This window comes from Stegostoma tigrinum, chromosome 14 (genome assembly GCF_030684315.1).
Source record: "Stegostoma tigrinum isolate sSteTig4 chromosome 14, sSteTig4.hap1, whole genome shotgun sequence".
In the NCBI taxonomy this organism is placed as follows: domain Eukaryota; kingdom Metazoa; phylum Chordata; class Chondrichthyes; order Orectolobiformes; family Stegostomatidae; genus Stegostoma; species Stegostoma tigrinum.
Genome location: NC_081367.1, coordinates 73522425 through 73549184, shown reverse-complemented (window position 1 = coordinate 73549184; position 26760 = coordinate 73522425). Strand labels below are relative to the sequence as shown.

At 41.6% G+C, this 26760-nt stretch overlaps 1 protein-coding gene across 9 annotated transcripts in view; it reads right to left on the bottom strand.

Annotated features, from left to right (window-relative positions):
• Positions 1-26760, bottom strand: part of xrn1 (5'-3' exoribonuclease 1) — a 144368-nt gene that overhangs the window by 77024 nt on the left and 40584 nt on the right. For all 9 annotated transcript variants that reach the window (XR_007248613.2, XR_007248612.2, XM_048541536.2 and 6 more), the window contains exons 9-20: positions 26516-26684; positions 26326-26393; positions 25356-25487; positions 19667-19757; positions 17822-17942; positions 16716-16805; positions 14693-14849; positions 11720-11839; positions 10819-10988; positions 10571-10691; positions 6465-6554; positions 5960-6063 (exon numbers count right to left, since the gene is read on the bottom strand). Coding sequence is in view for 7 of the 9 variants with exons in the window: in XM_048541536.2 (XP_048397493.1) it covers positions 5960-6063; positions 6465-6554; positions 10571-10691; positions 10819-10988; positions 11720-11839; positions 14693-14849; positions 16716-16805; positions 17822-17942; positions 19667-19757; positions 25356-25487; positions 26326-26393; positions 26516-26684 (1433 nt within the window). In the remaining 2 variants the exon portion in view is untranslated. The remainder of the gene's footprint in view (positions 1-5959; positions 6064-6464; positions 6555-10570; positions 10692-10818; positions 10989-11719; positions 11840-14692; positions 14850-16715; positions 16806-17821; positions 17943-19666; positions 19758-25355; positions 25488-26325; positions 26394-26515; positions 26685-26760) is intronic.

Below are 26760 nucleotides of genomic sequence, written 5' to 3'. Positions count from 1 at the left end.
ATCTCTGTTCCAATGTTGCCAACTTCAACGAGGGGCCTCCGAAATGTCCACCTTCTTCCTCCACTGAGGATTCCTTACCACCGTGATTGACTAGGCCCTCAGCTGGGTGTGAACAGTCTCCCGCACTTCAACCTTTAACCCGCCTTTCCCCTCCCACAATGATAGGCTCCCACTTTGTCCTCACCCACCATCCCAACAGCATCCACATCCAAAGGATCATTAAGTGCCATGTCTGCCACTTCCAGCTGGATGTCACAAGCAGACACGTCCCCCTCACTTCCTCGTCAGCCTCCCGCAAGGCCCATTCCTTCTAGGACATCATAGTCCACTCCTCCTCTTCCAACACTCCCCATGTCACAGCAGAATGTGTAACACCTGTCTGTTACTTCCTCCCTCCTCAATACTCAAGATCCCAGACACACCTTCCAGGTTAAGACGTGCTTTACTTGTACCTCACTCAATCTAGTCAATAAATTCGCTGCCATAACGGGGTATCCTCTACATTAGGGAGATGAAGCACAGACTGGACAACCGCTTTGCAGAACACCTATGTTCTGTCCGTAAAAATGACCCTGAGCTTTAGTTGTGATCAGAGATAATGGGAACTGCAGATGGCGGAGAATCCAGGATAACAAAGTGTGAAGCTGGATGAACACAGCAGGCCAAGCAGCATCTCAGGAGCACAAAAGCTGATGTTTTGGGCCTAGACTCTTTATCAGAGAGGGGGATGGGGAGAGGGTTCTGAAATAAATAGGGAGAGAGGGGGAGGCAGACCAAAGATGGATAGAGGAGAAGATAGGTGGAGAGGAGAGTATAGGTGGGGAGGGGATAGGTCAGTCCGGGGAGGATTTCAGAACCCTCTCCCCATCCCCGTCTCTGAAGGGTCTAGGCCCGAAACGTCAGCTTTTGTGGTCCCAAGATGCTGCTTGGCCTGCTGTGTTGATCCAGCTACACACTTTGTTATCCTGAGCTTTAGTTGCCTGCCATTTCAACACGCCACCATGTTCCTGGCCAACATCTCTCTCTTTGGCTTGCTACAGTGCTCAGGAGAAATTCAGCACAAGCTGCAAGAATAGAACCTTACTTTCCACTTGGGAACTCTGCAAACTTCTGGACTTAAAATCAAATTCAATTATTTTGGGGCCGAAGCACCTTCTCCCATCTCCTTGCCCAACCCTCACAGACCAGGCCTTGTCATCACATGCACTGTTACCACAAATACCCATTGTTAGCCACTAATGGGCCCCATGAGCAGTATTCCAATCTCTCAAGTTGACCATTACCCATTCCTTTGTCTGTCTCACAGCTGTTCTCTCTCTCTCCCTCCCTGGGCTCCATCTCCACCAATTGCTTAGTCCTTCCTCCTCCCCACCCTCCCTTCTCTGGCATATAAACTAACATTTTTCCAGCTGCAATCAGTTCTGAAGAAGGGTCACTGGACCCATTACACTAATTCTGCTTTTTCTCCACAGATGTTGTGAGAACTTTCAACAATTTCTGATTTTTCTCTCTTTTCTTAGCAACCTGCTATGTAGCACTAACCTCCTGTGCAGCACCTTGTCAAAGGCCTTCTGGAAACCCAAAAAGATCACGTCCACTGGCTCCCCTTTATCTAACTTATTTGTTACCTCCTCAAAAAATTTCAACTGATTTGTCAAGCATACCCTTTCCTTGACGAAGCCACGCCAATTCTGTCCCTTTTTAGTATGCAGTTCCAAGCACTCCACAATCTCATCCTTAACAACGAACTCTAAAATCTTATCAATGACTGAGGGCAGGCTAACTGGCCTATAATATCTTGTTTTCTGACTCCCTCGCTTCTTTAACAGTGATTAGATTAGATTTTTCTAACTAGACATTTTTTATTTATTATTAATTAATTCTAATTAGACATTTTCTAATCCTCTGAGATCCTCCCTACTCCAGTGATTCCTGAAAGATCACCACCAATGTCGTTACAATCTCCTCAGCTATCTCCTTTAGAATTGAGTTGTAGTCCATCTGGTCTGCATAATTCAACCACCTTTAAACCTTGTAACTTCCCAAACAGCTTCTCCTTGGCAATGGACACCACACTCACTTCTGCTCCCCAACTCCTTTGAAGTTCTAGTTTGCTGGTGATGTCTTCCACTGTGAAAACCGATGTAAAGTCCCTATTTGGTTCCTCCACGAATTTTTTGTTCCCCATTACTACCTCTCCAATCTCATACCTATCTAAAAAATACTCTTGAAATTTTCTTTTATATTACTAGCTAGCTTACCCTCATATTTCATCATCTCCCACTTACTGAATGTTGTTGGTTACTATCTGCTGGTTTTTAAAAGCTTCCCAATCCTCTGGCTTCCCACTAATCTTCACCACAGTGTGTTTTTTCTTTTACTTTTGTGCTGTCCTGGGCTTCCCTTGTTAGTCGTGGTTGCCTCATCCTCCTCTTAGCATTTTTCTTCTTCCTTGGGTTGAATTTCTGCTGTTCCCCCAAAATTACTCCAGAAATTCCTGCCATTGCTGCTCCACTGTCTATCCTGTTAGGTTCCCCTTCCAATCAACTCAGACCAGCAACTCCCTCATATTCTTTGCAGTTACTTTCACTCGATTCTTTTGTAAACTTCATGCAGTAATGTACAGCACCCTCAGCCCGGCATTGACTGCCCACCCTTCTCATTGTTGTCCCCATCTGTTGTGCTGGAAGTAATAATCCTGACCCTTTCCATTATCTTTGTTTAGTTACTTGTTCCAGAAGAATTCAGCAGCCTCTGCTGAGCTCTCACCTCCTTAACATTTCCCATAATTTTCCATGTAACTGAACCCATACCCCTCACTATTTAGTTTAAAGCCCTATCTGCAGCGCTAGTTATGTGATTCACCAATACTCTGGTCCCATAATGATTCTGGTGGAACCTGTCCCATTGGAACAGCTCTCTCCTTCCCCAGTACTGAATTTGAACCAGTTTCTCCCACACCAATCTTTCAGCCAGATATTTAGCTCTTTAATCTTGTTGGCCCTGTGTTAATTTGCTCATGGCTCAGGAAGTAATCCAGTGAAATCTTTTTGGTTCTGCTTTACAATTTAGCCCCTAGCTGTTCATATTCCCTCAGCAGATCCTTTTTTGTCCCATATCATTGGTACCTATATGGACCATGGCAAGCGGATCTTTCCCCTCCCACTCCACATTCCTCTGTAGCCCAGTTGAGATATCCTGAACCCAGACATCAGGCAGGCAACACAGTCTTCAGGACTCTTGGTCCTAGTCACAGCGAATGCATCCATTCCCCCTACTATACTATCCTCAATTACAACAACACTTCTCTTTTCTCTCCCCTCTTGAATGACTCTTTACCAAAGGGTTATGGTTAGTTTGTTCATCCTCCCTAACGCCCCCACTCTTATCCACACAGGGAGCAAGAATCTCAAACCTGTTAGATAAGCTCGAGGGTTGTGGCTCCTTCAGCACTACCTCCTCGATCCCTCTACCAGGCTCTATGCTGGTACTCACACCCCTCTGTCCCTGCAACTGACCGAACTTGAGGTAGTTAATCTAAAGAGTGTGACTACCTCTTGAAACACAGCGTCCAGCTAAATCTCTGCCTGTGTGATGTGTCAGTGTTCGAAGCTTAGACTCCAGCTCATTAACATTGAGTCAGAGTTCCTCAAGCAACCAACACTTGCTACAGATGTGGTCATTACGAACCACAAAGGGGTCCAAGCCCCAGCATCAACATCTTACAGTTACAACACATCACCTGGCCCGGCACCTTGACTTAGTTCTTAATTTGAATTTTAAATATTTTGTACTAGTCTTTTAGTTTATAGCCTGTAAAGCTGAACCCAACTTATCTCCAATCTGGAAGTAACTGCTCATACATAGTCAAATTAGTGCTATCGCCAACCAATGAACTTACAGTTTAACAGTGATGTTACTTTGTTGTGCTGGGCCCCGATCCTGGACTTCAGTTTATCCTGTTCAAAAAAAAACTACCAGCCAAAAAAAAACCTCTTCCTCTCTGTAGCAAATTCCCATGTTGCCTTCAAATTCCCCGAACTACACTCAGTCAGACTGTCTCTCGCTTGGGATACGATCTCTTCTTTCTGACTGTGTAGAGCTTACTGCACCTTTGGGCTGTTGCAATCTCCTGCCTCTCCAATGTGGGGTTGGCTTCCATTCACAAGGTGCTTTTCTCAGGTCAGGGCAAATCTTCTAAGTCTTCAGCTGCCACACGGTCTCCTGCCACAAGTCTATCTGTGAGTCTTCCCAGCCAGTCTTCACTGCATCCAATGGTAGGCTTTCAAACTTCCAGCATTTAAAAGTGAATTTTCAATGCGCACACACACACACTGGCTTTGGTTTGGTTTTTCACATTACCAAGGATCCAGAAATTCGACTGAGAACCTGATTCACTAATGGCCTTGTTGCAAAATGTGCAAATGTGCAAAACTGGCATGTAGTCTCCACTGCACAAAGTCTGAGAAAACTGGCATGATGAAAGATCATTTACCTGACATGTTAACTTGGTTCCTTTCCACAGATCACCTGATGGTTTCCTTCAGCTCTTTTTGTTCTGATTACAATACAGAGCTAATAGGAACTGCAGATGCTAGAGAATCCAAGATAACAAGGTGTGGAGCTGGATGAACACAGCAGGGCAAGCAGCAAAGCTGACGTTTTGGGCCTAGACCCTTCATCAGGGTCATCAGAAATGAAGGGTCTAGGCCCAAAATGTCAGCTTTCCTGCTCCTAAGATGCTGCTTAGCCTGCTGTGTTCATCCAGCTCCACACAATACAAGACTGTTGCTTTTAACAATTTTTCAGCTTCCTTCATGTTGACTCCCGTGCTCAGAGCTGACGTCTGTAATCAACTGAGCCAAATTCCACCTCACAACGGACTCAGTCCTGACTGACAAGTCGACCAGCACAAATCCAGTTGATACTGTGATCAGCAAAGCTTTAAAACAGGATTTGAGTTTGTTTACAACTTTTGGCTTTTATTTGAGTTTGTTTAATCTATTTGTTAGGGTTTGCCAGGGACAAACGTCACTAGCAACTTTGATTTTCATGGCAAAACACAAATAACGTTTCAGATTATGACCTTTTAAAGGAACAACCCGAAATGTTAACTATTTCTCCCTCCACAAATGGTATATAATCTGGGGAATACTTCCAATTTTAAATTCCAGATTTCTAGCAGCTGCACATTTTGCTTTCTGGTCAGAATAAAGGAAATGGTTTTAACAAAATTGGGGTAAACTAACAGATTAAGATTAGCTTTGTTCTGCTTTCACGACACTTTTGAGTCATAAAGTTGAGTAAGGAACTGAAACTGACAAATGGCAAACAGCTCACATTAACTCCAGGATGGTCAAATGTTCTGTTCTAAGGAACAGTGAATATCATAGCCTACCCATTCTCTCCTACTCTTAGCTCGGATTATGACTTATTCAGCCTCTTGTCCGTCCTGGTTTATTATCAATGGTCTGCTTGTCTGCCAATCCCTTTCATATTTCTCCCTCCCTCTCTCTCTCTCTCTTGCTCCCTGGGTTTGGTCTCCAACTATCCACTCATTTTCACTTCCCTCCACACAGCATAAATGCTACCTTCTCCTAGCTACTATCAGTTTTGACAAAGAGTCACTGCATTCAACACATTAACATTGTTTTTTTCTCCACTGATGCTGCCAGATATTCTTAGTTTCTTCAGCAATTTGTCACTCAGCAACCAATACACATTTTTAGATGGTGCAAAATTCAAAACTGCAAAAGAAGCCTAAAATATTAAATGCAGTATCTTGTGCTATTGTGTAACTGCCGCTCAAATTCTGCATTCTGTTCTATTACCCTTATGTACCAATCTAAGGTATGATTTGTCTGGTTAGCACGCAATACATTACTTTTCACTGTGTCTCAGTATATGTGACCATAATAAATCAAATCAAATCAAACCAAATCTTGTGAGGAATACTTACTTCATTTCTTGATCTGACACAGCAACAACTCGAGCTTCCTCAAGATAAGGCCAATTCAAATAAACAGACCTTCCAAGCTCCTGATTAGCAACATCATCCACATTCTGAAAGTGAAGGGGTAATTTATAAATTAGCCTTAAATATAATTGTTTTGAAAGCTATTTTACCCCCCTTCAATAATCTCATATAATTCACCACTGAAAGGAATAACAAATCTTATTTCTAGCATGCTGCAGAAATCCAAAAGAAATTCCTGAAATCTGACACGAATAACAGACATGCTTTAGAATTCATATGTCCAATCTTGCAAAGGTCGACATTAGGGAAAGTAGAAGTTAATTAATTTGCATGTAAAATTAAATAAGGAACAACATTATTTAAGTAGCAGCAAATTGTTCTGAAAAGCTCAAGAAGTTTGCAAGTCAAATGAAATGTTGTTTTCAGTGTTAGTTATAAATCTAGTTATATTCCATTCTTGTTGAACTCTCCATGATCTAGTACGTACTTCCTCTTCCTTAGGCAATAACTCCAAAAGCATATTTTCTCCACGGCTTGGTTGTTGAAACACTTGAACTCCACTCTTCGCGAAGTAGAACTGCAAAGATAACAAAGATTCATTTTCCTTCTTACAGACTAGTTCAAAAATAAATACAAGGTGCAAAAAGAAAAGCTCAGTTATAAAGACAAACAGTCAGACAGCATGGAAATAGACCCTTCTGTCCAACCAGTTCATGCTGACCATGTTCCCAATTAAACTAGTCCCACCTGCCTACTCATTGCCCATTTTCCTTGTGTCGGTAGTATTTGATGCTATACAGCTTCTTCTAGTCAGGTAACTGCAGTCTTTTTGACACCTTCTGTAATCCATATTAAACCAGCAGAATGGGAAATTAGGGTTGGGTAATCAAACTCCGGGTGACCAGAGATCTTCTTTCAGAAGAGCTGCACTCTTGACTGGGAAATTGGAAGTGAAATTAATAAATCTTTCCAGTTTGGAATGACAAAGGAAAGCAGCACAGATGATGTTATCAAATAGGATTGGAACAAGGGATGTTCCACGTATCCCACAAAGAGAAAGGCTTAACTGGAGACAGTGCAGGAACCCAGAGCTGGGGATGCCACCAGCTAGATGCACCCTCCACTCCTTTGTCAGCATTCCACAGGGACTATTCCCTCTGGAACATGCTGGTCCACTCCTACTTCATTCCCAGAACATCCCGACACTGCCACAGCACCTTCCTGTGAAATCATAAGAAGTATAACACCTGTCTGTTTACTTTCTCCCTCCTCATCATCCAAGGCCCGAAACATACCTTCCAGGTGAAGCAGCAAGATACCTGTACTTTTATTCAATCTTGTTTATTATATTCACTGGTCACAGATTGGTCTGTCTTACATTGTGGAGGTATAACACAGACTGGGGTCCACTTTGCACAACACCTATATTGCATGTGTGAAAATGACTCGAGCTTCTAGCTGCCTGCCACTTCAACAGACCACCATGTTCTCTGGCCAATACTTCTGTTGTAGGTCTGCTGCAGTGTTCCAGCAAGCCTAAGAGCAAGGGACCTTAGGGACCCTGAAGCCTCTGGGACTCGACATTGAATTCAATGATTTTAAAGCCTAATTCTCTCTTTCCATTATTTTTACACATCCACACACTCAGTCCTGTTGTGACATGGGTTGCTTTTAGAAAAGCAAGCCCATTTTCACCTACTCTCAGGCCTATTTTGACATTACATAGTTTGCTTTCAGCAGACTACCCATTCTCAGCTCACATTATTACTTATTCAGCTTCTTGTTTATCCTGGCTAGCCATCCATAATCCCCTTGTCTTGCTTAAACTTTCATTTCTCTCTCTCTCTCTCAGTTCCATCTCCACCTATTCATTCACCTCTCCTATTTGACCTTTCAGCATAAGTACTAGTTTTCCTGGTGGCTATCAGTTTTGATGAAGAATTACCAGACTCGAAATGTTAACTCTGCTTTCTTCCCACAGATGCTGCCAGACCAGTTGAGTTTCTCCAGTCATCGTTTTTGCTTCAGGTTTTCTTTGTTTTATTTTAATAAATGTGCTGGATTTAGCTTTACAAGGTGCAAGATACCTGTATTTTGTGGCATTAAGTATTTCAGCTTTAAGGTAGTACATAGAAAAGTACAGCACAGTACAGGCCCTTTGGCCCACGATGTTGTGCCGTGGAATAATCCTAATCCAAAAATAAAATAACCGAACCTACATTCCCCTCAATTCACTGCTGTCCATGTGCATGTCCAGCAGTCGCTTAAATGTCACTAATGACACCGCTTCCACGACTACCACTGGTAAACTATTCCATGCGCACACAACTCTCTGGGTGAAGAAACTCCCTCTGATGTCTCCTCTATACCTTCCTCCTAACACCTTAAAACTATGACCCCTCGTGACAGTCAATCCTGCCCTGGGGAAAAGTCTCTGGCTATCAACTCTATCCATGCCTCTCATTACCGTGTACACCTCGATCAGGTCACCTCTCTACCTCCTTCTCTCCAGAGAAAAATGTCCGCACTCAGTCAACCTCTCCTCTTAAGACAAGCCCTCCAATCTAGGCAGCATCCTGGTAAACCTCCTTTGCACACTCTCCAAAGCCTCCACATCTTTCCTCTAATAGGGCGACCAGAACTGGACACAATATTCCAAGTGTGGTCTCACCAGGGTTTTGTAGAGCTGCAGCATAACCTCGCGGCTCTTAAACTCAATCCCCCTGTTAATGAAAGCCAGAACACCATATGCTTTCTTAACAACCTTATCCACCTGGGTGGCAATTTTGAGGGAGCTATGCACTTGAACACCAAGATCCCGCTGTTCCTCCACACTGCCGAGAATCCTGCCTTTAATCCTATATTCAGCATTTAAGTTCGACCTTCCAAAATGCATTACTTCGCATTTATCCAGGGTGAACTCCATCTGCCATTTCTCAGCCCAGCTCTGCATACTGTCAATGTCTCGCTGAAGCCTACAATAGCCCTCGATACTATCAACGGCACCTCCAACCTTTGTGTCATCTGCAAACATACTAACCCACCCCTCAACATCCTCATCCAAGTCATTTATAAAAACTACAAAGAGCAGAGGCCCAAGAACAGAGCCCTGCAGGACACCACTCAGCACTGACCTCCAGGCAGAATACTTACCATCTACAACCACTCTCTGCCTCCTGTCAGCCAACCAATTCTGAATCCAGACAGCCAAATCACCCTGTATCTCATACCTCCTGACTTTATGAATGAGCCTGCCGTGGGGAACCTATCAAATGCCTTGCTGAAGTCCATGTACACCACATCCATTGCTCGACCCTCGTCAACCTGTCTCGTGACCTCCTCAAAGAACTCAACAAGATTTGTGAGGCATGATCTGCCCCTCACAAAGCCATGCTGACTCCCTTTAATCACGCTATGCTTTTCTAAATAGTCATAAATCCTATCCCTCAGAATTCTTTCCAAAACCTTGCTGACCACAGACGTAAGACTGACTGGTCTGTAATTTCCAGGGATTTCCCTATTCCCTTTCTTGAAAAGAGGAACAACATTTGCCTCCCTCCAATCTTCCGGTACAACTTCCGTGGAGAGTGAGGAAGCAAAGATCTTCGCCAGCGGCTTAGCAACCTCTTTTCTCGCTTCCCGGAGCAACCTAGGATAAATCTGGTCTGACCCTGGGGACTTATCAATCTTAATGTTTGCCAAAATTTCCAGCACATCAACTTCCTCAATCTTGATCTGTTCAAGCCTGTTTTCCTGCTCCTCAAAAGTTCTCATTCACAACAAGGTTCCTTTCCTTAGTGAAAACCGAAGCAAAAAACTCATTTAGGGCTTCCCCTATCTGCTCAGACTCCATGCACACTATGCCTGATCGGCCCTAGTTAAGTATCAGTAGCTAAGCATCACCACTGTGCTAGCAGATGCTTTGGGACTTCTAAGTGAGCATAACAGATTTACAAGTGTAGTGAAATACACCCATAAGAGACAACGTATTTTTGTAGAATCCTTAATATTTTATTATTTCTCTTAACGAGTGATGAGTTTCTATCAACTTAGTCATACAGTTCACCTGCCCAACCACAACAAAACATTTGGTAATCAAGTTAATCACTGCACAGCAAACTAAATTCAAGGCAGTCCAGATCAGACTCATGATTGATTTTGACTGACAGAACTAGTAACCACAAAAAACAGAGACCCTCACACAGCTATGGAAAAAGGACCCCGTTGTACGGGTACAAATGTTTCAAGACCAACCTAAACCAGTTTAATAAAAATATACATGCATTCCTCTTGGATTGCTCACCCCATAGTTAAAGGTGCAAAGGTTAACCAAGTCTGAAAGCAGAGTGGCTATAAGAGCTTTAATCAGTTAGTCGCCAAGGAAGCAACCTACAGTCATCCACAACATAGCAATATATTTACTTTCCTTTAAATTATGAATTTCTGTTGCACTGTCACCATGTGTAACATCTGTTTCATGCATACAGTATTGCTGATATATCAAAACTGGCAAACTGACAAATACAAGTATAGCAAGGATATCAACAGAAATAAATGCAACAAATAGAATTTTACATTTGAGAGGAAGCTTACCTTGTGCTTAATATGTCTCAGAGTTGGAAACCCACGGAAGTACAAAGAACCCTTCTCAGTGATATGCCTTTTAGCATACTTGAGATCTACCTTCCATGCATCCATGGGAATTTCTTCATGTCTGAAAGAAATACCAAACAAACTGAATTAAAATGTGCTGTTAATTATGTAAAATAGCAATGATTAAATCCACAGAACAATCCTTCAGGAAACAATGGAAAATTTGATACTGTGTCTAACGTAACTACCTTGCATGACATTGCCCCACATCTGGAAATTTTTCTGGCCAAGGCGATGGATATTTGAAGGTAATTTCTTTATCCCACCAAAACTTGACACAATTACTGTGTCTATTGCGCTGTATTTCCTCCTCTGTAAGATCACTATTACATGGTTCCATCGCTGCCAGTAATCGTTTCTGAAAAGGTTAGATAGTACTTAGACTCCTTATGCATTTACAAATTAGTAAAATGCTATGAAGAGGTAAAATGATTGTAGACAGAAACAGAGTACTTAAAATTTATTAATGGGATATGGGTGCTTTCCAAGGCCAGCAGTTACTCCGATTTCTATTTACCCTCCCAGAAGCATATCTAGAGTGCAGCTCGGTAGCTTTGCTGAGCTAATTCAGAGGGAGCTTAGGTTCATATCTAAGCAGAAACTGGCTGAATATGAGACATTTTCTTTGTCAAATAAAATTAGTGAACCATATAATTTATTCTGTTTACAACAGTGTGATAATTTGTCTTTTTTTGTTTAAACATTCACCCATGGGACATAGCTGACAAATATTTATTGCCCGCCAATATTTATTGCCTGTCCCCATTTACCCTTGAGAGGATAGTAGTGAGCCGCTTCTGGAGCCACTACAGTCCAAATGCTGCAGGTTGACCCACAATGCCACCAGAGTGGGAATTCCAGAATTGTGACCCAGTGACAGTGAAGGAATGGTGATATTTTTCCAAGGCAGGATGGTGAGTGGCTTGGAGGGGAAAATCGCAGGTGATGTTCTCATGTATTTGCTGCCCTTGTCTTTCTAGATAGCAGTGATTGTGCGTTTGGAAGTTACTGTCTAAGGATCTTTGATAAATTTCTGGCATATAGTACACAATACTGTGACACAACCTGATAATGCATACAGATACCCACCTCATCAATAAATGGAATCAGAACAACAGCTTCCCATTCCTGTTGCTTGCCATTAAGGTCCGTTTTGAAATCTGGAGGATAGTACTCGATGATTGGTGAAGCTTCTTCAATCATTAAAAACTGAGAATATAAACATAAAAATTACATAGCGATTTTATATCAGAGATAATGGGAACTGCAGATGCTGGAGAATCCAAGATAACAAAGTGTGGGGCTGGATGAACACAGCAGGCCAAGCAGCATCTTGGGCGCACAAAAGCTGACGTTTCGGGCCTAGACCCTTCTGCTTGGCCTGCTGTGTTCATCCAGCCCCAAACTTTGTTATCTAGCGATTTTATATGTTCCATTTATGATGTTTAGCTTCTGCCTTCATATTCATTTCTCCTTTTGTCTTGTCATCAAATTATTTTTAACTGCAGTTCCTGACCAGAAGCCAGAATGATATTTTCATTCATTTCTTACAAATGTTATACGGAGACAGGGAAAAAGTAGAAAAATGAGAGAGGAAAGACAGTTCAAAATCTAGGATGGAGTAAAAAGGGAAGGTGGTCCAGAGAGTACTGAAAGTTGAGGAAGAAGAGGATGGGAGGGCAAGAGAGCAATCAAGCAAACAAGACAGCGAAGAGTGAGCGAGTGAGAGCTCGTCAGCAAGCATGTAAGTGAGCGTGAGAAACAGTGAGAGTGAGAGACAGCGAGAGCGGGAGAGCAAGAGCGCAAGAGAGACCGAGAACAAGCTCAGGAGTACGAGCCAAAGGTGGAGCAAGGGAGTGCAGCCAATATTGAGGGTGGCCGAGAGTGAGAATCCGAATGGCTGGGTAAGAGTGAGGGGAGGGTGGCTGAGACTGAGAGCAGTCGAGACCTTAAAACAGCACAGATCTATGGAATTCACAATTCTAGAGTCTGGTAGATGTCATAATACTGAATAAACCAAAGGAGACACAGACAGATTTTTAATTAGTAATGGGTTAAAGGGTTCAGGGAGCGGGCAAGCAAATGGAGTTAAGGCTGGGATGAGGACAGCCACGATCATATAAGGTAGTGGGGTGGGCTCGAGGGGCTGGATTGCTACTCCTGTTCCATGTTCTTATGTTCTTATGAGAAAGAGTGGATGAGTATGAAAGAGAGAGACTGAGAAAACAATAGATGGAACAGGGGAATACACAGTCGCATCAAAGAACCAAAAACCAAATAAACTACTTGAAGTCTGATGGCATTATGTCCATGGGATAAAGAATTATCAGCAACAGTCTGAGGATCACATCTACATGGTCATGACTTTTTTGCCAGAAGTCTTCGTTTGACTGAGCAAGCTGCTCTTCAAACAAACACAGAAAATGCTGGAGGATCCCTGGTGTGGCAGAAACTGTCAAGAGAGAAACAAAGTTAACATTTCAAGTACAACATGCCTCTTCACAATCATATTAGTCTCGAAACATTAACTCCGTTTCTCTCTCCAAAGATGTTGCCAGAGCAGAGCTTCTCAAGTATTTTCTGTTTGTTTCAGATTTCCAGCATGCACAGTATTTTGCATTTGTAGGTTGTTTCCTCAAACCACAGCTCTTTCGTTACATAGCCGAGTGGGATGCAGAATTTTATTCTTTTTCTGTCCCTTCTCTGTCTTTCTTTTAAGGCAAAGAGACTGAAAACATGCTGTTTGATGGAAAAGCTGCCATCATTCTGTGTGATTGGTAGCCCAGTTATTAATGTCCCAATGCAGTGTGCTTCAAGAAGAGCTTCGCAGTGTGCCTGAAACTTCATCTTGGAACTCCCTACAAACACTGGGCATTTACGAGTTGAAAGAATGAGGTCTGATGGAGAGACTTCAACCATCTGGATTCAGTGTCCATCAAAATTGACTTTGCAGGAAGTTTACCTGAATGCTTGTGATCTGGTTTGAAGATCTTGTACATAGTACTCCCACTGTTTCCAGGGGATGAAGTAGCAGCATGTTGATGGAATTTCTCTAGCGCTGTAATGGGTCACCGATACACAATCTAAGTTTCACTCTGGCACAGACAAATGTTGATGGCATCTATTCTGTAAACTTGGTCTTTTGTTAACAAACACTTACTGGTGTAGTCGAGAGAAGGCTGAACTGGTGCAACTGATGGAGTGGTTTAGATTTAGATTTTACCATGCGTACTCAACTACGGGAACTCAGGAGTATAGTGAAACAAAAGCACAAAGTTACCATTCTTCAGCACCATCTTAGCATACAAGAGACAGGATTAAAAAGAGAATCAGAAACAAAAGGAACAGCCAAAAGAAAAGGAAAATGTCCAGATCACTGCCCCCCAACTTTTCTTTCTGCCAGAAAAACAAAGTGCATTCCTCAGTCTGCAAACACTCAGGTGCCCCGAGTCCCTGCACATCGGTGCAAATAGAACACCACCATCTCCACTATCAATGATGTCCTTTTGAGGTAATTGAAAAGCTATAGCAAGTGATCAACATATTCCAGAGTGTCCTCTTCAATAGGTAAGAGGTATGGAATATTTGGTTGACTGGGCATAATTGCAGCATTTTGTTTTGACAATATTTGAGGATAGGTCAAACTTCCTGTCTGCAGAATTGAAGAGGTCAAGAACGGCTTAAAAACCAGTACAGAGTGAGCAACAGGACTGTCATTATTAACAAAGATGCAGAGGTGCTGGTGGTGTACTGGGGTGGACAAGGTCAGAAAGATAAGGACTGAGGCTCCGAAAGCAAATAAACCTGTTGGAATATAACCTGGTGTCATGTGATCTCTGACATTATTAATAAATCATAAACAATACATATTTATTCAGTCTAGTTTAGTTTTGGCATGGAGACAACTGAGGTTAAAGGGTTTTCCATATAGACTGAACTTAATACTTTCTTCAAGGGCAGTTCATTTTTGATTAGACAAGCAGTCAATAGTGCAAATAGTGCACTGTGCAAAATATTGAAGACAATTGCCATAATATGAAAATTTTCTAACAGTCCTCTTACCTGGTAGCATTTAGGTAGAAGATCTTTGCTGGCTGCTGGCAGAACAGCCAGAAGCTGCTCAAATGGCTTGAATGGTTTCCCTATATCAAACTTTATCTTCAACTTGCTGATATTACGGATGTCAGATAGGTAAGGTGCATAATGAAAAGGATAGTACCTGAACAGCGAAACAATGGTCTGATTAAATACACTGTGCAATAGCACTTATTTTGAAACAAAGAGTCACTAACCTGTTATCTTGAGGAATTAATTTATATTTTGAAGAGAACTCAAATTAGTGGGTAAATTTCTAATGGTATATATCAATAATAAAATAAATTTCAACTAAAGCTGTCCAAGCTTTTCAATTAAAATTGATATGTTGGGGCTTCTGTTGAAAACTTACCCAGGAATTTGAGTAGGCTTTTAATCCTCTAACTTTACCTGAGTAACTACAAAGCTGAAGTGAGTCAGATGTCTCCAAACTGCCATAGAAGGCTATGGTGACCAAGTCATTGAGTTATTTAAGAAAGAGATAGATAAATTCTTGATGAGGAAGGAGATCAATGGTTACAGGGAGAAGGCAGGAGAATGGGGGTTGAGAAACATATCAGTCATGATCAAATGGTACAGCAGGCTCAATGGACCAAATGGCCTAACTCTGCTCCTGTATCATATGGTCTAAAGTCTCTGTCTTTAAGGAATTTTTACAGAGGCTCCCAAATGCAGTTATTGGTCCAAGAAAATTATAATTTCTCAAGTCATTCTCATGGAGTCAGTTACATGAGGATTTCTGTATACACAACTTCAATATACCCTGCAAAAACAACAAACCAGCCACTGTAACTTCTGGGTCATGTTCTAACCCATGTTATCTTATTGTTTAAAATATCAACATCAGATCAGTAAGTTATTAGACTATATTACAAAAGTGAAATGCATCATGGTTCAGAGCTAGAGCCTGTTTAATACATTATAACATGCAAAGTTATCTGACTGAAGCACAGACAACTTTTTTTAAAGTTTATACCACTAACACCTACAACTCAGAAGGTTGAGATTTCAAGTCTCACTATGGTCAGTGCATTAAAAGGTGAAATATTAACAGCTTTATTTCATTTTCATATCCCTTTGTAAATTACGGTATAATTTTTTTTCTTTATTCATTCACAGGATATGGGTGTCACTGGCTAGGCAGCATTTATTGCCCATTCCTAGTTGCCCACAGAGCTGTTAAGGATCAAGCACATTGCTGTGGGTCTGGAGTCACATGTAGGCCAGACCAGGTAAGAATGGCAGATTTCCTTTCCTAAAGGACATCAGTGAACCGATTGGGTTTTTCTGACAATCAATAATGGATTCATGGTCATCATGAGACTCTTAATTCTAGATTTTTTTTAAAATTCAAATTCCTCCATCTGCTCTGGCAGGACTCAAACCTGGGTTCCCAGAACATTACCTGGGTCTCTGGATTAATATTTCAGCGATAATACCACTAGGCTATGAAAATGGGCTCCATATCAGAGACAGTTGTTCATACACATGAAGTACTCAAAGTCCAAAAATGTGGAGGCTAGGTGGATTAGCGCTAGGAAATGCGGGGTTGCAGGGTCAGGGTATGGAAGTGGGAAGCTTTCTGGTGAAATCAATGGGCCAAATGACTTGCTTCCATACTGTAAGGGGTTCTATGAAATGAATAAGTCACATCACACTTTCTCATTTCAAACTTGGTCAAATTCTGGAACAATAATAAGCCAGTGAGCGAATTTTCATTAAAACTCGGATGAAAAGATCAGTGAAATGAATTTCAATTTCTACCATTCATTAGAAATTCTATTCTTAGTAAACCCTACAAGAGCCTGAAGATCATTTAATATTTGGCACAAATTTAAGGATACATTTCACACCCAAGAATAAATCTTTATATTCCAGAAAATAGAAAGACCAGTGTTTAACATAACAAGAGGTAAGAAATAGATTCTGCTGTGGAAAATTTGATTAAAATGTTGTATTTGTATTTAAATATATCCGTGCAAACACCTACCAGCTCCAGGACTGCACACCATGGTAGTAATAGTGCAAAATCCATTGTATTGCTTGAACATAACATTCTGCTTGCTGAGCGAGAAATTCACTATTGGAAGAAAACAGAAAATTAGTAAATTTAGCCAAACAAAAGAAATTTCTAAATTCTGCTAATTTACTGAAGAATAACTTGGGTGGAAGCACTAGTTTCTGCACATTCTGAATCAGATTTTTCAACAAATGTATGTTTTTATCCTTCTGTTAGATGTTTCCTAATGCCTTGCCAACATCACAATTCTTCATCTACGACTAAGGAGTGACTACTTAGCCATTCATGTCAAGCTCAATCCTTTTCTCAATGAAGGTCCATTGTACTGAGTGAACAGTAACAATATTTGTGGTACTAGACTAACATTACAGAAAAGGTGCCAATACAAATATAACTACTGTGGTCGAGTTCCCAATTCTATAAGCAGAGTTTAACAATGGGTGTGCCAATTCTCTGTTACACCTCTGTAGGCAGATCATAGCATTATGAGAATGGAGTCTCAAATTCAGAGCCTGTAACTTTGATACGATTTATTGCAGATACATGCACCTAAGTACAGGGAAAAGCCTTGGTTTGTGAGCAAAGGACATATTGATCACAGGGTGCTTTGACAGAGCAAGGCATACAAGGCTATAGCTGCACAGGAGGTGCGCTAAGCAAGATCAACATTAGCAAAATCAACATTATTTGAGATTAGAAAGGTCTATTCAATAGTCTAAAAACAGCAGGGAAGAATCTGTTTTGGAACGTTGGTGCATGTGTTCAGGTTTCTGTACTCAAGGGTACACTCAAATGCTTTGGGTATAGATTCTCCTAGAACTTGGAAGGCGGAGCCAACTGCCTACTGCTTCACCTTTCAGTGTACTAAGACCTTTGTGGTCAACAAAGCAGCAATCTACGCAATCCGAAACACTTCCTCTCATGCATTCTCCATTGCCACTGGAGTGGGACATTAATGTCTAACACATGGGCAGTCCTTCAACCTAAAACCAGCACTGTGTGTTTTGGAAACATTTTTAATTCTAAATAGGGGATAAACATAAACACTACTTCCAGACAAAACAAAATTCACCTACTCAGAAACAACTTCTACACCCATCTTCGTCATGTAATAAACTCTCTTGTATTGCCTGAATTCTGTTTCAAACAAATCATTCTCATCCTCGTTGTCTTCATCCTTGTTATCATCCATTAGTTCTGGAAGTGATTTAAAAATACCACATGTAAGAAACAGAGTGAAATGTGATAGAAAATCAATTTAAATTCATTGCACTGGCTGTAAAAACTGAATATAGGATTTCAGCAAGGCGTTCGATAAGGTTCCCCACCGTAGGCTATAGTACAAAATGCGGAGGAATGGGATTGTGGAAGATATAGCAGTTTGGATCGGAAATTGGCTTGCTGAAAGAAGACAGAGGGTGGTGGTTGATGGGAAATGTTCATCCTGGAGACCAGTTACTAGTGGTGTACCGCAAGGGTCGGTGTTGGGTCCACTGCTGTTTGTCATTTTTATAAATGACCTGGATGGGGGCGTAGAAGGATGGGTTAGTAAATTTGCAGACGACACTAAGGTTGGTGGAGTTGTGGATAGTGACGAAGGATGCTGTAGGTTGCAGAGAGACATAGATAAGCTGCAGAGCTTGGCTGAGAGGTGGCAAATGGAGTTTAATGCGGACAAGTGTGAGGTGTTGCACTTTGGTAGGAGTAACCGGAAGGCAAAGTACTGGGCTAATGGTAAGATTCTTAGTAGTGTAGATGAGCAGAGAGATCTCGGTGTCCATGTACATAGATCCTTGAAAGTTGCCACCCAGGTTGACAGGGTTGTTAAGAAGGCATACAGTGTTTTAGCTTTTATCAATAGAGGGATCTAGTTCCGGAACCATGAGGTTATGCTGCAGCTGTACAAAACTCTGGTGCGGCCGCACTTGGCGTATTGTGTACAGTTCTGGTCACCGCATTATAAGAAGGATGTGGAAGCTTTGGAAAGGGTGCAGAGGAGATTTACTAGGATGTTGCCTGGTATGAAGGGAAGGTCTTACGAGGAAAGGCTGAGGGACTTGAGGCTGCTTTCATTAGAGAGAAGAAGGTTGAGAGGTGACTTAATTGAGACATATAAAATAATCAGAGGGTTAGATAGGGTTGATAGGGAGAGCCTTTTTTCTAGGATGGTGTTGGCGAGCATGAGGGGGCATAGCTTTAAATTGAGGGGTGAAAGATATAGGACAGATGTCAGAGGTAGTTTCTTTACTCAGAGAGTAGTCAGGGAATGGAACGCTTTGCCTGCAACGGTAGTAGATTCGCCAACTTTAAGTACATTTAAGTCATCATTGGACAAGCATATGGACGTACATGGAATAGTGCAGGTTAGATGGGCTTCAGGTTGGCACAACATCGAGGGCCGAAGGGCCTGTACTGTGCTATAATGTTCTATGTTCTATATTATCTGACAAACAGTTGTCATTGTTACCTAAAATAAATCTAAGTATTAAAACAACATTAGCTGGGAAGAACAAAATAAATTAGGTGACACTTGATAGGGATGAGCAAATTAAAAATAAACCCTGAAATTAATGGGAGAGAAACTGATATAATTGGAGAATGCCACACAGCTTGAATTCCCCAATATTCTTCCACTCTGATACAATCCCACTTTCATTACGGCCCCTCCCTGACCCCACTCACTGATGGGTTGCAACAATTTTCAAGCCTCAAAATGGGGTTACAATGGGAAAAGTTTGATAAGTATTGCTGTATAAGGCCAAGTAGATCATGGTTCATGGTGTTGCCTTTCATCTGGAAACAAGGCAAATTTGCACCCATTCCTCACCCAAATACGTCACTGAGATCCTAAGAATACACTGTCATACAATAATTGGCAGCAATTTCAAAGCATGAAATATTTATTTATGTCTCACGTTTACCTTCGTGATTGAATTCAGTCCTGCAGTTTGAACTGGCTGCTGTCTCATTTCCACTATCATCCAACACAGCTAAACACATATCATCACGAACCTGTAAAAAACAAACAGACTGCTTTTCCACTCTCTGTAAAGCTCTCTGTTTAAAAAAAAAGGCAGAATGCTACCAACTTCACTTTAAATTTAGAGGCAGAATTCCTTCACGAGTAGTCCGCAATATTAGACTGAACCAATGCTCAATGGTTCCATTCTCCTTTCTTCTGCAGAGATTACACTTCCTGTACATTAGACATTGCTTATATAACAAGCTTTATCAGACTGAACTAAAATCAGTCAAAATGGCTGTATATGAAGGAATAAATTGTGACATTCAAACAAGAAGTCTGCATTTCAACAGTTTTCTGAACTTCCAATTACAGCATTTTAAACTTCAATAAGCCGCCTCTCCCATAAGAAACACATTAATAATATAATGTTTGAAACTTTGAAGAAGTTAGATTTGTAAAGAAACTCAAGTCAGAACAATTTATGTTACCTTGCTGACTCAATTAAACCATGGCCATCATCCTGCAAGGAGTTTAATGACCAAGGGTGGGTGTTCTGGGTTCCCGAAATCGGCTATTTACATTTAATTAATTACTTGGAGTAAATTTCAAGCTAGTGACACTCTAGGATTTAAGTCAAGTCACCCGATGACTCCAGCTTACCTCTGAGCCAAAAGGAGCAGATTCAAGTTCCGCCTGCAGCATAGGTGTGTCAGAACATATCTAAACAGGTTGATTAAAAGTATCAGCCTTATGACTTTTTGCATTAGCAACGCCTGCCTCATCCTATATAAAATGACCGAGACAATTGAATAAACAGTCAATGGAGCACAGGTTTCCATAATGTGATTTGGCAGTGAGCGAGGGAAAGCATTATGCAGCACATAATTCCCAGCCTGAATGATATTAACTAAATTATGGACAAATATTCTAGATAGTTGGTAGATGTAATGGCTATGGTAGGATAACCTGTAAATAGGACGTGAAAGGAGCAGATTTGATTGGGCAACTGACCTTTTCTAATAAATCACATCAGTTAGGCTGGATCAGTTAAACACTTCAATGATTCAGTGAATGCAGTTTGTTTGAAGTGTTATCACCCCAGCAGATGCAGTTACTGGACCATTCAGCCCATCAAGTCATTTTGTTCTGTTTTTATTTAATGAGGTGGTAATTTACTGAACCACGAGCATGTAACACTGCCGTTTTAGTTACAACAGTAAACCAGCAGGTTTACTATGGAAAATAGAAGATAAAGTACCAAGACAGTTACATACAATAAAATTTGAATATTTGAAACACAGTAACCAAGTACAATATTCCATCTATTCAAAGCCCATCCCTTTTCAGTACTTAAACACCAGAGACAATTCCCTCTCTGTCACAGCTACCGCTCTGACCTAGCTGCTGCTTTCAATTCTCCGAGCTGAGAGTCTGAAAGCCTCCTCTTTAAGTATTCACACAATTGCAGGGCAGATCAAACTCCCTCAGGATATATCAAGGAAATAGCTTACCTTATTTAAAAGCAAGTACAAGATGTTGCATTCTAAATGTTGTGCCAATCTATTATCCTATTAAGATCAATCTATCCTGCATACCCTACATTTCACTATCATCCATGTACCGAGCCAAGACTTGCTTAAAATCTCTAAAGTATCTGACTCCACTTCCACTGCCAGCAGCGCATTCCACATGCTCACCACTCTCTGTGTGAAGAACCTACCTCTGACATCTCCACTACACCTACCTCCAATCACCTTAAAATTATGCCCCCTCATAGCAGTCATTTCTGCCCTGAGAAAAAATCTCTGACTATCCACTCTATCTATGTCTCTCATCATCCTGTACACCTCTATCAAGTCACCTCTCATCCTTCTTCACTCCAATGAAAAAAGCCCTGGCTCCCTCAATCTTTCCTCTTAAGACCTGCCCTCCAGTCCAGGCAGCATTCTGGTAAATCTCCTCTGCACCATCTCTAAAGCTTCCACATCTTTCCTATAATGGGGTGACCAGAACTGAACACAATATTTCAAGTGTGGTCTAACCAGAGTTTTAAAGAACTGCAGCATAGCCTCACGGCTCTTAAACTCAATTCCCCTGCCAATGAAAGCCATCACACCATACGCCTTCTTTACAACCCTGTCAACTTGGGTAGCAACTTTGAGGGATCTATGGACATAGACCCCAAGACCCCTCTGTTCCTCCACACTGAAATGAATCCTGCCTTTAACCCTGTATTCTGCATTCAAATTCGACCTTTCAAATGAATCACTTCACACTTTTATGGGTTGAATTCCATCAGCCACTCCTTTGCCCAGCTCTGCATCTTGTCAATGTTCCGTTGCAACCTACAACAGCCCTCCATGCTATCCACAACTCCACTAACCTTTGGGTCAAACTTACTAACCCACCCTTCTACTTCCTCATCCAAGTCATTTATAAAGAACAAAACAAGCAGGGGTCCCAAAACCACTGGTCACTGAGCTCCAGGCTGAATACTTTCCATCTACTACCACCCTCTGTCTTCTATTGGGCAGCTAGTTTTGTATCCAGACAGCTTAATTTCCCTGAATCCCATGCCTCCTTACTTTCTAAATGAGCCTATCATGAGGAACCTAATCAAATGCCTCGCTAAAATCCGCATACACCACATCCGCTGCTCTACCTTCATCAGTGTGTTTTGTCACGTCCTCAAAGAATTCAATAGGCTTGTGAAGCATGGCTTGCCCCTCACAAAGCCATGCTGATTATTTCTAATAAAACTGTGCCTTTCCAAATAATCGTAAGTACTATCCCTCAGAATCCTCTCCAATAATTTGCCCACCACAGATGAAAGACTGGCCGGTCTGTAATTCCCAGGATTATCCCTATACACTTTCTTGAACAAGGGAATGACATTTGCCACCCTCCGGCCTTCTGGTACTACTCCAATGGACGGTGAGGACGCAAAGATCATCGCCAAAGGGGCAGCAATCTTTCCTTGCTTTCCGTAGTAACCTTGGGCATATCGCGTCTGGCTTAGGGGACTTACTTATCCTCATGTTTTTCAAAATTTCTAGTACATCCTCCTTCCTAACATCAACCTGTTCGAGCATATCTGCCTGATTCATGCTGCCCTCACAAAGGTCAAGGTCCCTTTCACAAGTGAATATTGAAGCAAAGTATTCATTAAGAACCTCCCCTACCTCCTCTGACTCTGCACACAAGTTCCCTCCACTATCCCTGATTGGCTCTACCCTCACTCTGACCATCTTCTTGTTCGTCACTTAAGTATAGAAAGCCTTTGGGTTTTCCTTGATCCTACCCACCAAGGTTTTCTCATACCCCCTTCTAGCTCTCCTAAGTCCATTCTTCAGTTCCTTCCTGATTACCTTGTACACCTGTAGAGCCCTGTCCGATCCTTAATCAACCTTAAGTAAGTTTCCTTCTTCCTCTTGACTAGGTGTTCCACATGTCTTCTCATCCAAGTTTCCTTCACTTTACCATCCATTCCTTGCCTCTTTGGGGCAAACCTATCCAGTACCTGTAGCAACTGCTCCCTAAACAACCACAACATTTCTATCGCACATTTCCCCATAGAATATCTGATCCCAACTGGTGCTCCGTAGTTCTTGCCCAATAGAACTGAAACTCCCCCCTCCCCCAATTGAATACTTTCCCATACCGTCTGCTCCTATCCCTCTCCATGACAATAGTAAAGGTCAGGAAGTTGTGATCATTATCACCAAAATGCTCTCCCACCGAGAAATCTAACACTTGACCTGGTTTATTGCCAAGCACTAAATCCAGTATGGCCTCCCCTCTAGTCAGCCTATCTGCATATTCAGTCGGAAATCCTTCCCGGACACACCTGGCATAGTCTGCCCCAACCAAACTATTTGTACTTAGGAGGTTCCAGTCTATATTAGGGAAGTTGAAGTCGCCCATGACAACAATCCCATTACTTCTACACCTTTCCACAATCTGTCTCCCAATCGGTTCCTCAGTATCTCTGTTGCTATCAGGGTGGTGGGGGGGGTTCTATAGAAAACTCCCAATAAAGTGACTGCTCCTTTCCTGTTTCTGGCTTTCACTCAAACTGACTCAGTGGACAAACCCTCCTCCACAACCTCCCTTTCTGCAGCTGTGACACCATCCCTGATTAACACTGCCATTCCCTCCCACCCCTTTTCCCCTCCCTCCCTATTTCTTTTTGAAACATCTATCCCCCGAAACATCCAACAACTATTCCCATCCCGGTGTTATCCAAGTTTCCGTAATGGCCACAACATTGTAGTTCCAAGTACTAATCCATGCTCTAAGTTGGTCACCCTTATTCCTGACACTTCTTGCACTGAAGTAGACACATCTCAACCCATCACATTGACTGCCACTTTGCCCTATCAACTGTTTATCCTTCCTCATAGATCCTCTGCTTGCTCTGTCTGTACACCAGCTATCCCATCCTCTGATCTGGGTTCCCATCCCACTGCCAAACTAGTTAAAACCCTCCCCAAGAGCTCTAGAAAACCTCCTGCCCAGGATGTTGGTGCCCTTCCAGTTCATGTCCCACCTTCCCCAGAAGGTATCCCCATGAACAACAAACTTGAAGCCCTCCCTCCTACACCAGCTCTGTGGCCAAGTGTTCAGCTGCACTTTCTCTCTGTATTAATAAAATATTATTTAGCTACTAACCATCAACTGTTCTAACATAGCAGCATTCCATAAACAACCCTTGGCGAAGGCATATTCAGCAAAACAGGTCTTCCTTACGTGCTATCTCCTCTACCGTCCAGGAGAAAGGAACACTCACGGAAGCAATCTAGCAGCAGAGACAGAACTCAAACTTTTTCTGCAGCAGAGAGAGTGCTCTATCAATGATCTTCAATAGCTAACTCCAAATCCTAACATAAAGTAAAACTAAAACCATGGGTTTGTGTGAAACTGACTCCACCTACTCATGCTTCATTTGTCCAACTTAAGGAAAAAAAAATCAGAGAGCTCAAAGCTGTTTACCCACTGCTTCTGAAGCAGACATTCCACCACCACTGTGACACCTCTTTGCAAGAGAAACAGGACAGGACACCTCTTAAAAGGCAAAGTGTCATCATAACACAACTGAACTTAGGCTTTTACACCTTCAAATAACTCCTTCAGAGTTATAACCAAACACTTCTGACATAGAAAGTTTACATTAGAACCCTAGCACTGAATTAACCTATTTCTTAACAGTTGCAAACTAATTCCTTTAACGCCGATAAACGGTTTAATACATCCAACCTCAATAAGGAGGTTGTGAACTGAAACCAAAACTTTTCCAAGTTTCCCTGACCAAAACAAAAATAATTTCCTGATCCTTTCAATGTGTATTCTCTTTGCAAAATTCTCCCAATCCAAACAAACTCCTATTCGCATTCCATAAACATAGTCTTGTATGCTTTCTTAAAGAAAGTTCCTGAAATGCCGACAAATTAATCATTGAACCCTCTCATACAGACACCCACATGCCACATGTTCAAACCTTGCTTTAAAGTTCAAACTCAAAAGTAAATAAATACATAAAAATCACATTTTCTGTCACAAAACTACTTCATTTCCTTCACAAAATAACAATTACTTAAAGGATTCGGTTGTGAAGAGTTTCTGAAGACGTACAAGATGATATATACCTTGTTTTTCTTTTTACGTCGTTTTGCTTCCTCTGCTGCAATACCTGCTGCCTCATTTAGGTACTTTTTACCCACTTTACTTTCAAACCACTTTAGGTCCACAAAAACGTCACTAAAATGCTCACGATCAAACTGTAATCAAGTAATCATATCATGTTAAATTAGGGAAAAAATACACAAATATTATTTGTTGAAAATGTTTCACTTGCTAAAACATACAAAGTAAAAGGGGCGGCACAGTGGCTCAGAGGTTAGCACTGCAGCCTCACAGCTCCAGGGGCCCGAGTTCGATTCCAGCCTTGGGCGACTGTCTGTGTGGAGTTTGCACATTCTCCCTGTGTCTGCGTGGGTTTCCTCCGGGTGCTCCGGTTTCCTCCCACAGTCCAAAGATGTGCAGGCTAGGTGGATTGGCCATGCTAAATTGGCCATAGTGTTCAGGGGTGTGTGGATTATAGATGAATGGGTCTGGGTGGGACGCTTCAAGGGACAGTGTGGACTTGTTGGGCCGAATGGCCTGTTTCCACACTGTAGGGAATCTAATCTAGTTAAGGTTAAACGCCGTCATAGAATCTGTAGAGGAGCCATATCAAACTGAAACATTAACGGTTTTTCTGTCCACATATTGCTGGACATGCTGAATTTCTCCAGCGATGTCTGTTTTTAATATAGAATTCCAGCATCTGCAATATTTTGCTTTTCTCACATCCCACTACGCTATTAGCTCAGATAATATCTTTCGGAAATAATTAAATTTTGAAAGCACAAAACTGGCATTACAGTGCCCAATGCGTATTGCTTTTATTATCAAGATAAGTGGATTCAACTACAAATTACACACGTGTCTCAGCAACAATGCTGATTATATTTCCGAGTTATTATTTAATGAGACCAATTTCAACACATTTTCAAGCTAAGTTATACAAAATTCACAAACAGTTCAACAAAAAATGTACAAGCAATCCATGCTTACCTCAGACAGTTTTACAAGATACTTTTCAAAGTGTTCCAAATTTAATGTTCCACCTTCATTAATATACCCTGATCAAAAGAAAATAAGTTTTAATAACAAAGCTTTTCTTTGCCTATGAATCAATGAACTTGAAATTATGCTAGAATTATTCATTTTATTTATAGTGGAGCATCCTGTTAAATGTACTCACCTCCAAGGCTTGGTAGGACCTCAGTGTACGTCTTGTATAGCAAAGGCAGTGCATCATGATTGATGTGTAAATGAGGTAGATGAGGAATAAAATCATTACCAACAAGAAACCCCATCAATATCCAGTCATCAATTATTCGCTCAAGGTCATATTCAAAACAAATCTTGTCCTGCCAATTGAAGTCAACAGTGAGTCATTTATTTAAGCATGATCAAAGTTCTGAAGAGGTTGTGATAGTTTAATAC